The following is a 14,999-nucleotide window of genomic DNA, read 5'->3' as shown; positions in this document are numbered from 1 at the left end:
TTCCAGGCATTTCTGCAATATCCCTTCAGGATGCTATGGGAAAAGAAAGCTTGTTGTGGTTATGTTCTTGAGGGGTTTCTTTTTATCTTGTTTTGGGCATTGGGTTTGGTGGGCTTGTTTGTGAAAGGTTCAGAGGAACAGTGTCGTTAAAGGATGCAGATAAATCAGTGTGTTTTCCAAGTGTTTAGTCTCCAGGCTTATCACATAACATTGTCTAAGCCTCGCTGTTTTGTTGGCAGCCATAATAAGATATTTCAGTAACACAGTAAGTTCTGCTGCTTCTCCAGGGATCAGTTTTAGGAAATGTGCAGGCACAACAATTTTACCAAGAAAGTGCAAAACTGTTTTCATGTTTAAAGACTAATGTAGACACTGTAAAGTAGAAGTCATTACGCAGTGTTATTAGGGAGCTTTCTTGCTCCCCATCAGGATTGGATAGATTGGGACAAATATAGGATCCTTTGAGACAGAAAACTTAATTTGAAAAAAAAAAAACCCCAGAGGTTTTTCCTCAAGGAAAACCAAAAAGTGTTGGAATACATCATCTTTGCACCGCTCTCTTTAATACTTACAAATGGCTCATATTTAGACTTTCAGATGCAATTTGAAGCTACAACCCATTAGAACAGAGTCTTTTTCAAAGACTTACTCAAATAATTAATTAATTCAGAACTTTATAGTTTGTACTAAGGGAACTGTACAGTATTTAATCCATAGTGCTTGCGGTTTTGGGGCTTTCAGGTAGAATTCTTTACCATCTAATGTAACTTTCCTGTACAGATACATAATATCACTTACATTTAATTGCGTACTGCAGTTTTGTTGAGTTTTATTGTGCTTTGTTATGAGAAGTTTGAAATGCCTTTTTAGGCCTAGACAGCTGTAGACAAAGGTTCAACAGTCAATAGGGCTGTTTTTCTGGGGGTTTTTTGGTTCACCCATCTATGGTGATCTATGAAGTGGCAAGTTTACTAAGCAAGAGATCAGTTGTTTATCTCAGAGTGTAAAAGTTTGAATGCACCCCAAAATTCTAGAGATACTACAATTAGGATTTTTAACTGAGCAAATTCTTTCTCTAAATTAACATTTGCAACTCTACCAAAAAAGATACATCCATACATATTTCACTGAAGTGCAGCCCATGTGATCCAGAGTTGACTAGATTTCAATCCAAGGTACGTGGAGAAAAAACAGTAGTCAGAAGTAGCATGTTTTTTATGTGGTAGTTTATATTCGGGGTCCTTAACAAAGGCTTCAGGGAGTAACTGACTCATCCCTGATGCTAGATCTTGCTTCATAATGAGAAGAGCAGGAAGAGAAAGCAATACTGTGGGTTTTGTGGTTTTTTTTTTAACCTAATTTCTCCGTGCTTCTCAAGGAAAAGTGACTTTGGAGAAAACAAACTGTAGTTCAACTGGCCTTAATGCAGGCACCAGTAGGTGGTGCCACCGATACTGCAATCTCTTCACTCGGGAACAGAAATTGGTGTCTCCCTCTGAGAGAGGGAATGGATTCAATCCCTGATTGCCAATTTCAAAGTAATTGACCCAAAGCTTTTCCTTATTATATTTCACCTATTTAGAAATACACAGTGATAGTATTCTTCCCTGTGAAGAAACCTTTTGTATTCTCTGAAGAAATAGCAACAGTGTGCTCTAAGACCTTAATTTTCCCCCAGGTATGTTCAGTTTACAGAGATGAAATTAGTCGCTCTCAGAAAGCACATGCTTGTTTAGACCAGAATAAAACTTTCTGCTGTTTGTCTTTTAAAAGATGAAATACACAAATCCCCTCAATTAAATAACACTCCCTTAAATAATCCAAAGTCCCTTCTTAGTTTAGCTTTTTTATGTGTGTGTAAAGTAATGTGACTTTCACTTCATTACTTTCACTCTAATAGTTAATGGCTAAATGCTAAATAACATCATGGTAATTTGCTGTGGCTGGTCATCCATGACAGTGTGTTCCAACAGACTTGAAAAATGTAAATACTGCTGAAGTTATTGATTAATGAGAGAGCATAAAAACTGTTAAATAGGTAACTGGCATATCTGCAGTGTTTCACCAGGAGTTTTGTGTGATGGGGAGGCTGCCTAGCTATGCCTCTTCCAGGTAGTATATTCTGATGCATCTAATCCACAGTTTAAATGCATAATTATCCTTTTTTCCTAGTGGATTTTAAAGATCTTAATAATGTGCTCTAGTGACATAGCAGTAGAGGGGAGGCAGTAATGTATGCTTATTTTTGGGTTCTTGATCATATTTATCAATGCTTTTCCACCTTTTATTTGTGCCAGGGCTAGCTCTATGTACTGATTGTGCTTTTAGATTTTTTTTTTCATCAACATCTCTTTTTCTTTACCCTTGGTAAAGTGTGAATTCAAGATCCTTTTGCCTTTACAGGTAATTTCTCACTCTAGGCATGCATATTTAAAATATTTCTCTTCACTTAAAACAGTAGGCTTGTTCTACAGTTCGTCTGTTTACAGCATTAACTTGTGTTCTGAAAATAAAGCAAAAGCACTTTTTTCACCTTGTTAAATGATCTTGCAAGGCCTCAGAGTGCAGTTGGTTTCTCTGCATTTAAAAGTGATGCAATGCAGCTGTTAGATTCTGTGTCCTGTTAGGCAACCACAAGCCAAGTTGAAGGGCTTTTATCCCCTTTTTACAACTAGATTGTCTTTGGAAAGAAACACAGTACAAATAAGGAAAACACAAATTGCCCTCCAAAATTCCTTAGGGGAAATATGTGATATGATGAGATGGGTATAATCAGGGAAAATGAAAAGAAAGTAAGGGAAGATCTATATAAAATTTGAAATATCGCTTGTGATTGTCTTAGGTGAGTTTTGGGAAAAAAGGGTTGCCACATCACATCTGCTGAGCTTTGTTGTATGTAGTACATGTTGTATGTACATTCATTTAGATACTTTAGATGTATTAAGATATATTGATGTATTTAGATATATTTAGACTTAAAAATATTTTTACCTTGCTGGTTATGTTTGTTGCTAAAAAAAGTGTCTGTAATAATTTTTCTTATGTGTATTGAGAAGGATCAGACTTCCTTTGTATCTGGTAATTTCTTAAAGGTCAACTTCTGTAGTTAAGATGGAGTTTGACATTCCATCTAAGGCAGTAGTTTTTAAAGAAAGGAAACTGTGAAGGGCTCCTGGGATGTGGTATCATAGAATCACAGAACATTAGGAGTTGGAAGGGACCTCGAAAGTTCATCTAGTCCAACCCTCCTGCCAGAACAGGATCAGACAGGCTAAATCACACAGAAACACATCCAGGTGGGGTTTGAATGTCTCCAGAGAAGGAGACTCCACAACCTCTCTGGGCAGCCTGACCCAGGGCTCTGTCACCCTCACGGGGAAAAAGTTTTTCCTTATCTTCACATGGAACCTCCTCTGCTCCAGCTGGCACCCGTGACCCCTTGTCCTATCACTGGCCATCACTGAGAAGAGCCTGGCTCTGTCCTCCTGACTGTCGTCCATTACATATTTATAAACATTAATGAGGTCACCCCTCAGTCTCCTCTTCCCCAAGCTAAAGAGGCTCAGCTCCCTCAGCCTCTCCTGACAAGGAAAGTGTTCCACTCCCTTCATCACCTTAGTGGCCCTGTGCTGGACTCTTTCAAGGATTTCTATGTCCTCCTTGAACTGAGGGGCCCAGAACTGGTAGGATACTGTATTGTTGTTTTCAAATGAGACTGTGTTCTGAAGCATGAGCCTGTAGAACTGTAATTCTGTCAGTATGTGCACGTTCATTCTTTTCACCCATAAAACGGTACCCATGCTTGTAGACATGAATACGTTTTTGTCTGTAAATTAGTTGTTTATCTTAACACCATCTTTGTTTGCAGGTTGGATTTGCTGCCATTTTATGCAAGACTGGTTGCTACACTGCATCCCTGCATGTCTGATGTAGCAGAGGATCTTTGCTCCATGCTGAAAGGGGATTTCAGATTTCATGTAGGCTTTGTTCATTTAGTTTTTCTTTGTTGTCCTTTAGGGAATAAAATAGCGTTTGATGTTATGTAGCTGCTAATTATTAAATTCAGTGACTATTTTTTGGTCATTTGGGTGGATTTGTTCTAGAATACTAGATTTGAACATTTAAAATATTTTTTACAACTTACCATACATGTCTGCCTCTGTTAAAATGAATTGTGTAACAATTCATTTTTTACAGAAGCTGTAAAAAATTTATAAACTGTGCTCAGTGTTAAAGAATTTTCTATAAATTAATAACTTGCATTTAAAATGGGAACTGACCTATTCTCATAGCACATTTCCTGCTAAAAGGTCACTGTTCTGGTGGTCATTACTATTGCAATGTAGTGTCTAATTTAAATTGGTTTACAGTTTCATGCACCAAAATTTGTATTCCTCACAAATGCATTTTTCCATCTTCTTTCACTCCATTCTAAGTTTTGTGATAGAATTGGTATGGTGCACAGTGATGCCTTAACTATTTGCTGAGTTTTATGGCACACTTCAATTTTTTAATTTTAATATCTACATTGAAAAAATGTGTGTGAGCTACTGAGAATACTTAAGCTTTAACTCTCTGAAGTTATTTGTTCTTAGAAAAGCTGTTTCTGTTGGGGAGAAATACAATTTTATATTTTGCTGACTATGTTTATACACAGATTTAAATTTCAAATTTGTTAGTAAGGTCATGCTGGATGTCAGCAATTTTTAAGAAAGCCTGCACTTGAAAAGAAAACCTGACTTAAAAACTGTCAGTATTCAGTTTTTCCTTAGGGACTGTACAAGTGTTGATATTCATGTACAGGCTGCTCATTCTTTCTAAAAATACAGAATCTGGAAGTCTTAACGGTCACTGTGGCAAAGAGGGGGTAGCTAGGCTGATGTGTGCCTGTAACTGTGGGAATGTTACAAGACTGTTATTGGAGGCTCAGGGAATGCAGAAAGAAATTCAAAAGCTTCTGAAGAAACAAGGTCATAGAGCAACTGCTGATAGATAAAGGTAGAGCCTAAGGAATCAAACAAATATCAAACGCTTGTGGATTCCCAAGCTTATTAAATATATCTGGGTCCAAGTAATTTGTATGAGAGAGGTGTTGCTGAGGGCCTGAACTAAAATCTTTTTTTTCCTTGTAGGTAAGAAAAAAGGACCAGATCAACATTGAAACAAAGAATAAAACTGTGAGATTTATTGGTGAACTTACTAAGTTTAAGATGTTCTCCAAAAACGATACTCTCCACTGTTTAAAGGTTAGTGTTGTGCTAGTCCTGTATTACTGAATATGCTGATAATGTATCCCTGTGCTGTTATTCCCCTTTGTATATTTATTGCTGATGTTATCAACTAATTTGTTGCATATCATGTCAGCTGCTGTGTATGAAGCCACTTTTACAGCTTTTCTAGAAATTAAAATGATTTCATGTTTCTGATGGTAGGAATATATTAAAATAAACCTCCACATTTGGACATAAACAAATTCCTAGTAACTGTCTATGGAGAGTGATGGTAGATGTTGCTACTTACCTGCTGTGTGTTGCAAAACTTTCATTATGTTGACTTCAATTAATGTTTATACAGGGAAGATAACAGAAAAAGTAAGGGTTAGAGATGAGAACTTTGGTGAGGGAGGGAGGGGCTGATAGGCTCTTTTAGCAGGTGCTTTTATTTGAGGAACAAAATAAATCTTTGTAAAGCATTAATCTCTCAGTATATCATCTCAGTTTGAACGCTGATAAACATCCAAACTTACTGTTGATGTTGTGCCTCAAATTAAAAATGGATTTTAAAAAACGAAAGTGCCTTATATGGAAGGTAGTTGAAGACATACAGGTAAAGATCACTGCCTCTTGGAATAGTTTCTTTTCATTGACTTGTTAGGTATCAAAGCTGAATTCCTAAAAAAGATACTCACCATTTTTCTAATCTATAAAATATTGTGAAATGCAAATCTTGATTTTTAGTTACTGCTTAACTTAATAAAATAAATTAGATGTGCTTTGAGTTCATTGTGTTCTTTTGCACCATTACTTGGTGTTTTTCCAGTCCAGTAGCAGGAATTTTAAAGCAGAAATAACCAGGTTGAAGCAGTATGAGAGAGTATAGTGTTTGTTTTAATATTGCAGTCTTTTTATGCTAGGCTTTGAAGCACCGTGTTTTTCAGATTTCTGGAGCCTAAGTTTGGGGTGAAGACTGTTCTTACATAACTTTTTAAATTAGATTAATATTGAATTAACATCTGAGCGATGTTTTCTTTTTTTTTTTTCTTAAAGATTATGGGACATCACAGTAGTGTAAATCTAACTTACTGTATTGTTGCAGTTGAAAACATTGTTTAACCTTGCTGTGTTTTTAAATATGTGCTAGATGCTTCTGTCAGACTTTTCTCATCACCATATTGAAATGGCATGCACTCTGTTGGAAACCTGTGGAAGATTCCTCTTTAGATCACCAGAATCTCACTTAAGAACCAGTGTCCTTTTGGTAAGAACAAACTCGGTGTGGTGTGGTGTGGTGGACATTGGCATGCACTGAATTAAACAAGTTGCTGCTTATATTTTCTGGTTGTGTGCAGTGCTCTGACCATAATGATGCTTGTGACTAATACCTTAATCCTCAGTTACAGTATTCATGCTCCAGTAAGCAAAAACTTTCATTAAGTCTTATCTTCTAATGCTCAGGGAGGATAAAATTCTTGATTATTTAATAAGAACAGAGGCAAGTATGGGAGGAGAATGAATCAGTTTTCCTGAAGTCTTGTCTCTTTGTTGTAGGAGGGGGTTGAGATGTGCTGGTGTTACATTGTTTGAGTCCTTGACTGGTTTGGTGCCATTAACCTTTGTAGTGCTATGGACTTGTATCGTGCAGAGACCAATGGGATAAGGTTTAACAGCACCAAGTGTAGAGTGCTGCACATGGGACATAACCCCATGCAGCACTACAGGCTGGGGGAGAGCTGTCAGGCAGAGCAGGACCTGCAGGTGTTGGTTGACTGCTGACTGAGTATGAGCCAACAGTGTGCCCAGGTGGACAGGAAAGCCAATGGCATCTTGGCTTGTATCAAAAATAGTGTGGCCAGTAGGTCCAGGGCAGTGATTGTGCCCCTGTACTCAGCATTGGTGAGGCCGCATCTCGAGTGCTGTGTCCAGCTCTGGGCTCCTCACCATCAGAAGGATATTGAGGTCCTGGAGCATGTCCAGAGAAGGGCAACCAGGCTGGTGAGGGGGCTGGAGGGCAAATCCTGTGAGGAGCAGCTGAGGGAGCTGGGAATGCTCAGCCTGGAGAAGAGGAGGTTGAGGGGAGAGCTTATCACTGCCTACAGTTAGCTGAAAGGAGGGTGTAGAGCGATGGGCAATGGTCTCTTCAGCCAAGTAACAGGAGATAGAACAAGGGGAAATGGCAAGAAGCTGCACCAGGGCAGGGTCAGATTAGGTGTTAGGAAAAACTTTTTACTGAAAGAGTTGTCAGGGCCTGGAACAGGCTGCCCAGGGAGGTGGTTGAGTCACCATCCCTGGACATGTTTAAAATAAGGGTAGATGAGGTACTTAGGGATATGGTTTAGCATAGGACGGGAACCATTGGACTTGATCTTAAAGGTCTTTTCCAACCTTGTGATTCTGTGATTTGGTGATCTTGTTATTTATAGCCTGTCCAGTGTTGTCTCAGCTCTGACATTGCATCTCCTGTGAGAATACATTTCTGAAAATATTCTGGAGAACTCCAGTTGACTATAAATGTGTTCATGACTTAAAAGAAAACATAAATAATTAAATTTCTGAAGCAAAAAGCTATTGCTTTGGAACAGCAAATAATTCACATAGAGTGTAAAAACAGAGGATGAAGCTGAAAGAATATAACAGCTGTACCTGAAGATGCCTTTTCCCTTGGGGGCAAGAATGGTAGAAAAGAGCGGAGTTAATATTTCAATCGGAGGTGAAGACAATTTTGGAAGAGGTGTTTTCCGTGTCCTGTGTGACAATCTGGAGTTCTAAACTTGAAATACAAGTTTATGAAACTAGAGGACAGGATTTTAGAAATAGAGACCGGCAATTAAGGTAAGGGTAGAACTGTATCTGTAGGTCTAGATAAGTATTGACAAAGATTTAAAGAATAACAAGGATTAACTTTGGGTCTTCTTTAGGTTATGAATCTGAGCCCTGAATAATATGTTTACTGGCTTGAGAGGCCATCTTAAAACCTTTTGCCCAGGGCAAGAGACAGTGTCAGATGTGACTGAAATGCTTTAAAGGTAGATAGTAGCAATAGGAAATTGTTTTAAATTAGAAACAACTCAAGCAGATACCAACCAGCTAATAGACCATGTTGTGGTATTGGGAATCTGACCAGGTCTGTTAATGTTCCCTTCAAATCTCTGTGCTGCAGGAAAAATGTGGATGTGTATCTGCAGTGAAGAAAGTAGTTGTGTGTTTGGGGGAGAAAATGGACATAGCTTGCCCTTGTGGAAGGGAGGGGTTTAAGTGTTTGGAAACTTTCTGGAGGCATAGCTCTTGAGCTGTGAAGTATCACTGTTTTTAACTTATCAAAGCAGAGGCTTATGCTTGATGAGTCTGGAATCTATAGCCTGCTTTCTCATTCTGTACAGTTAATGCAGGAGCAGTTGTTGGGTACTCGTGTGTATTGTACAATTTCTTTTCCACAAAATGCTGTTTTTTTTCTGAACCTCTTTGAATGTCAAAGCATTTGTTATGATGGTGTAGTCACAGGAGGAAAGAGATGGATAAAGAGCTGCAAGCTCTTGACTCATGCTTTTGGTTGCAAAGTGCTTTGTATCATGAAAGATTTGAATCTCTCAGTTTTCTAAAGGTTTTGCCAACTGATGTGTTTTAAATATATTCTTTTCCATAATCAAGTAGTTCTGCTCTGAAAACACTGCTCCATTATCTTTGAGACACTTTACTCTTTGCACCCAATTTTTTGTAGTTAACAAAATTTTTAGAAGATAGGAAAAGCTAAATACCTTTATCAGAGCTGTTTTTCCTTACTGATTACTCTTATACACCACAAAAATGCTGATTGTTAGCTGCATTGCTGAAATCTACTGGATGTGTGCTGAACATGACTCAGCTGTGAAGTCTAGGTCAAACCATAAACACTGTTTCATTAACTGATGCTTAAAGCCTCACAAGGTTTTTGGATAAGAAGCCTTTTCTTCTGCATTAAGGAACCAGCATAGAAGGGGCAGATAGTTTGGAATATCTATAGTTTAATATCTAAAATAGACTAAACACATTTATTGAGATGGTTGTAGGCTATCTTCTAATGTTGTCCTATTGAAACTGTAGAGATTACTTTTAACTTAAATAGTATTGTACAAATTGGGTCATGGGCTTATTGTACGGGTCATGGTGAACTGTAGAAGAGATTATTCCCAAAGCAAGCTAATTATGGGGAAAAAAATGAGTAAATGCAAAGCTGATCTTGTAATTCACTCTCATGGGTAGAATTAAGGCCCGTTGATCATTTAAATAGTCATTGGTCTTAATCTTTACTACTGGTGGTATATTAAGTAGTAAGATACCAAACAGGCTGCATGTCTTCTATTGAAGACAATATTACATTGTCTTGAGGTGCAGAAAATGAGTTAAGGGATTTTTTTAATAATTAATTTTTCCTTAATCACTTGTTTTATCAGAGCAATGTTTGTTGTTGTTAATCATTGAATTTGAAAGACTTTGCCAAATACAATGTCCTTTATGTAATGTCAAATATTAAGATGAAACAATCTTGGCTTTAGGATTGCTCTGTTGATAAATGGATTCTTTGAATTGGTGCTTTGGAAGGAAGATGAGCGTTATCTTGATCTATGGTTCTGGAATGTAATCGTGTTAATGACATTCTTGTGTTATGCTGTTGTGGTCTTTTTAAAAGAATATTCAAATTTTGGGTATTAAAAGCTTTCTGATGCATTTCTAATCCTTTTAACTTAAGTCAAATGTATCAAAATGTCTTTCAAAGCTTTAAGGCAAGACCACCTTTATTTACAAACACAGGGAGCTGTGACTGCCTGGTGGCTCATTTCCCAGGTGACTCCTTTTATAGGTGGAGTTGAACCTGTGGGGGAACGTTGTACAGATGGAAGCTGTGACAAAGTAACGACTTGTAGTTAAAATAAATTGTGTTTACTCACTGTAACAATGGTGTGCTTCCAAGAAATTTAAAATGCTGGGTTTGAACTGTTAGCACAAGTAGGAGGGCAGCACAGGGCCACTAGGATGGTTAAGGGAGTGGAACATCTTCCTTATGAGGACAGGCCGAGGGAGCTGAGTCCCTTTAGCCTGGAGAAGAGGAGGCTGAGGGGAGATCTCATCCTGGCCTGTGGCTTCCTGGCAAGGGGAGTGAAGGGGCAGGCGCTGATCACCTCTCTGGTGACCAGGGATAGGACCCAAGGGAACGGTATGACACTGTGACAGGGGAGGTTTAAGTTGGATGTTAGGAAGAGGTTCTGTACTGAGAGGGGAGCCGGGCACTGGAACAGGCTCCCCAGGGAAGGGGTCACACCCCCAAGCTGGGCTGAGGTCAAGAAGCGCTTGGAGGATGCCCTCAGTCCCATGCTCTGACTGGGCTGGCCCTGTGTGGTGCCAGGAGTTGGACTTGATGGTCCTTATGGGCCCTTCCAACTCGGGAGATTCTATGGTATAATGTAACTCTAACACAGGAAAATATGCAAAGGATGTAGTTTTCGTTTAAAAAAAAAAAAAAACCCAAAAACATGCAAGACCTTCTGCCATTTTCTTCATTATGCTTTGCTTTGCCCTGCTTGATTTTTCAGTTTGTAGTAAAAGATGATAAATGTCATAAGGCAGCAGAGTGATTATTTTTTCTCTTGGTGAGTCTAAAAACGTGGAAAACTTCCTAAGTAGGACTAACATATGTGACACAGTAAGGTTTTTGATCTTGTAAACTGTTGTAAGTGGGGTTTTTCTCCACATAAAACCGTTTATGTACTCAATTGTTAAAGTACTGTGCAACTCAAGCTCCTGTAGGGAAATTTGCTGCTACTTGAGAGAAATTGCCCATTTGAGAAGCAACAGACTAATTTAGGGAATCTAAACAGAGGCTGTTTGTGTTGTGGAAAAGGTTAAAAATTAAATGCTTTAAGGTTTGTGTCAGATCAAAGGTTTAAACTCTTTCCACTAGTTTACTGGGCCCTGTGAATGTATATACTAACATGGTGGGCAGTGATAAAACACTACTTGCACCTTACTTTTGTTTCTCTGTGTGCTGTAAATTACTGTAAAGCCTAAACCAGTGCAGTTTCTTTTCTGTTAAACCATCTTAGAGTGATTTGGAATATGTAGGGTTGTACAAAGCACATAATCTAATTCAATTTATAGAATTACACACATACATAAATGTGTATAAAAATTTGTCTTATAATGGAGCTAAGCTCACCCTCAACTGTAAAAATCAGTAGTTCAGAATGACTGCTTGTGTTGTAGAGCATTTTCAGATCCAATAAATGTTTAAAGCCCACAAAACAAATCTTAACTTACATATCCAAAAAAGAAATATGGATAAAAGATTGTATTCAGTGAGGAAAATTAGGACAATCCTGACAATTAAGTACGGTAATTAGTGTTGATGTAGAAACCTTTTAGCTTGTCTGATTATTTTTTTTTCTGAAATACTACTTCATGGTAGGCACTTGCAATCTATTCTGCTTGGGTAAACAGCATGTAATAAGAAAAATGCTGTTGCCTAAAGCATTGAACGTTAAGTGAAACCATCAATATAAACTTTCTGGAATCACATATTGATGTAAAAAGTAAATTGCTGCTCTTATGATGATTCACTATGCTTGTGTCAAGAAGTCAGTATTGCAGCTACTTTACTTAAATAAAACCATGTTTTGGATAGTGGCTGATAATCTTATTAACCATTTTTCTAAAGAGTAACACATACATTTCAGGTTAAACTTTAAATACTCTTTTTGACACTTCCTCCCCCACAGGTGAACCATTATAGAAAAATGACCTTGGAAATAGCAAACCAGAACTATATGTGTATATATGCTTTATCCTTTCTTGTCCCTACCCAAGCATGTAACTTCCTTTTCTACAACCTTTCATGTTTCTCCTAGACTTAACTGTAAAAGCATCTGGTTTGAACATGTAGTACGTCAACATCTTTAACTCATTATTTGCATTTTAATTCCAGGAACAAATGATGAGAAAAAAACAAGCAATGCATCTAGATGCACGCTATGTTACAATGGTAGAAAATGCCTATTACTACTGTAATCCTCCTCCAGCTGAAAAAACTGTGAAGAAAAAACGTCCTCCTTTGCAAGAATATATTCGTAAGCTTCTTTACAAGGATCTCTCCAAGGTCACCACAGAGAAGGTAAATCCTTTTGAAATCTTTGATGTAGCTTTTACTGGAAGTGATGTAGTATTAACTTGGAGGGCTTGGGGAGGGTTGTGGTTTGGGTTTTTTTTAATTGCAAGGAAGAGGGATTTTTTTTTTTTTGGTGTTGCTGATTGTTAAGATAATTTAATTTCTTTTATTGTAATGCATGGAAGCTCCAGTCATGGACCTGCATTCTATACAGACATTAAGTGTTGAACAAATAGAGAATTAAATAAGAATCTTTGTATTAAACATCTTACATTCAGAGTAAAAGAGTACAATTAAATACAGACAGTGAGAGCAAGGAAAATACAGCACAGATTTGGACAGCTTGATTAGTAGTTCAAGGACAGCAGTTGGGATACATCTATAAAGTTTTCTGTAGCTCCTGCAGATCTGGAGGATGCTTGAAAAAGAGGATGAGGCTGCTTGCAGGATGCTTTCAGGGATTTGATCCCAACTGTGAGAGAGGGGATGGCAATGAGTATCTTTGGTATTTTGCCTGCTAAAATGTTAAGCTTGTCTTAAAACTTGGTTTAGGTCCTGAGACAGATGCGCAAGCTGCCTTGGCAGGATGCAGAAGTAAAAGACTATGTTATATGCTGTATGATCAACATCTGGAATGTGAAATATAATAGTATTCACTGTGTAGCCAACCTCTTAGCAGGGTTGGTCCTTTACCAGGAAGATGTTGGAATCCATGTCGTGGATGGGGTGCTAGAGGATATTCGACTAGGAATGGAGGTAAGCAACCAACACTTTTATTAAGCCAAACTCATCTACTTATGCTGAAAGGAAATCAAAATAATAATGCTTAAAGAGAAGAATCTTTGTATTCCAGATTTTTGCTTTATGACATTTCCATTTCAGTTGTTTGTTCTATGTATGTTTATTTAAATTTAAAAAACCACAGACAAAAAACCAACAACCCAAGAACCATAACAAACTGTGAAGTTTACTGGGACAGTTATTTTCCCTCCATTATTATAGTAAGGGAATCCAGTTTATTCTTGTACAGTGCAGACAGATACACACAACTTTGAGTAACTTTAGATGCTAGTCCATATTTTGATAGGGGTTATAGTTAGAATAACTTCCTGGGCAATGAAAAATCATTACAGATTTAAAGTAGAGTATGTTAAATGTATTTGAACTTTATAGTAACTAGGAGTTGACCAGCTTTCTTAAATACCTTCAGTATTTTTTAATGTTTAAATTTCATGTTGTGTATGTAGCCATAAATAAACATCCTGCATTGTGGTGAATTCATAGCATTAAAATAAACCCCCACAACCTTTTACAAAGATTCTATTGTCTACATGGTGAAGTGTTTTTCCTTTGCTGCTTTGATAAAGGTTAACCAACCAAAGTTTAACCAGCGGCGGATCAGCAGTGCCAAGTTTCTGGGGGAGCTTTACAATTATCGGATGGTGGAATCAGCTGTCATATTTCGAACTCTGTATTCTTTCACATCGTTTGGGGTGAACCCTGATGGTAGTCCTAGTCCACTGGATCCACCAGAGCATCTTTTCAGGATCAGACTGGTCTGTACAATCCTCGATACCTGTGGGCAATATTTTGACAGAGGATCCAGCAAACGAAAACTTGATTGCTTCCTTGTATATTTTCAGGTATTTTAAACTAACTATATAGTTCTCTTTAACAAGCTAATGTGGGTCAACCTGTTAGATGTTTCTTTCTTTATCTAGCATTGTCATTTTTAGAATCCTCTCTGATAACAGTTTTATTTTAAAGTTATATGTGTATATTCAGTTCTGTTGAAGTTACTGTTCTAAAATACTTGCAGAATACTGGGGTAGCCATTGATTAACTGAAGGGTTTAGGGTCTGTCCTTCAGGGGGTCTCAGCAAGTGGAAATAAAGGCTGACAAAACCTTGAGAATTCCAGCAAAGGTAGGTAAGACGTGTTCCAGTGGGGATGGAATAGCTCTGTGCAACAGTTCTCCCTGGCACTCACTTTCTGCAGGATTAAAGCCAGGATTCCTGGACACTAGGAACTTGACATTAAATTCTGCACCAAGAGGGTGATGAAGGCAAGCAGCATTCTGTGTTGCCTTGGCAAGGGTGTATCCAGTACACTGAAGAAACTGGTTTGTTTTTTTCTTCTGCTTGGCACTTCTGAGCCACATCTGGAGCACTGTTTCCAGTTCAGCACTCCCAGGTAGATGAGAGGCATCAGCAAACCGAGCTGAGTGCAGTGAAGAGTCACCAAAATTATCAGGAAGCTCTTGAATCTCCCCTAGGTTTGCTCATCTTAGAAAAGAGAATGCTAATTAGGTTGCAGTCCTCAGCTAATAGTGTTGGAGAGGAGTTGGATACTTCTCAGATATGCCTGGTGAAAGGATGACAAGTGATGGTCACAAGTTGCAGCAAGGAAAATTCTGACTCCATAGATAGGGGGTGGGCAGGCGGATTTCATAATGGGAGTGTTTCAGCACTGGAATAGGTTCTGAGCAAGTGTGGATTTCCAGTCTATGGAGTTCATGCTTAATCTCTTTGGACTTAACTTCTTTTTGCTTCTCTCTTTGAATTATACTAAACAAAGGATACCAAAATAAAGGTGACAACGAGTTATTTTACATCTGCAGGATGCACATCCTTCAGTAAAACGTACAG

General features: G+C 38.1%; 1 protein-coding gene across 3 annotated transcripts in view; it reads left to right on the top strand.

The window, feature by feature from the left end:
• The window catches only part of UPF2 (UPF2 regulator of nonsense mediated mRNA decay), a gene marked incomplete at its 3' end in the record, with an annotated part of 65,945 nt that overhangs the window by 24,666 nt on the left and 26,280 nt on the right, over positions 1-14,999 (top strand). For all 3 annotated transcript variants that reach the window (XM_084279547.1, XM_084279546.1, XM_084279548.1), the window contains 6 exons: positions 3,869-3,977; positions 5,133-5,246; positions 6,361-6,477; positions 12,172-12,357; positions 12,904-13,107; positions 13,719-13,994. In XM_084279547.1, coding sequence (XP_084135673.1) covers positions 3,869-3,977; positions 5,133-5,246; positions 6,361-6,477; positions 12,172-12,357; positions 12,904-13,107; positions 13,719-13,994 — 1,006 coding nt within the window. The remainder of the gene's footprint in view (positions 1-3,868; positions 3,978-5,132; positions 5,247-6,360; positions 6,478-12,171; positions 12,358-12,903; positions 13,108-13,718; positions 13,995-14,999) is intronic.

Source organism: Gallinula chloropus (genome assembly GCF_964237585.1).
Source record: "Gallinula chloropus genome assembly, chromosome: 1".
NCBI lineage: Eukaryota > Metazoa > Chordata > Aves > Gruiformes > Rallidae > Gallinula > Gallinula chloropus.
Note: the sequence above shows the minus strand (reverse complement) of the source record. Positions and strands in the feature narration are given on the sequence as shown.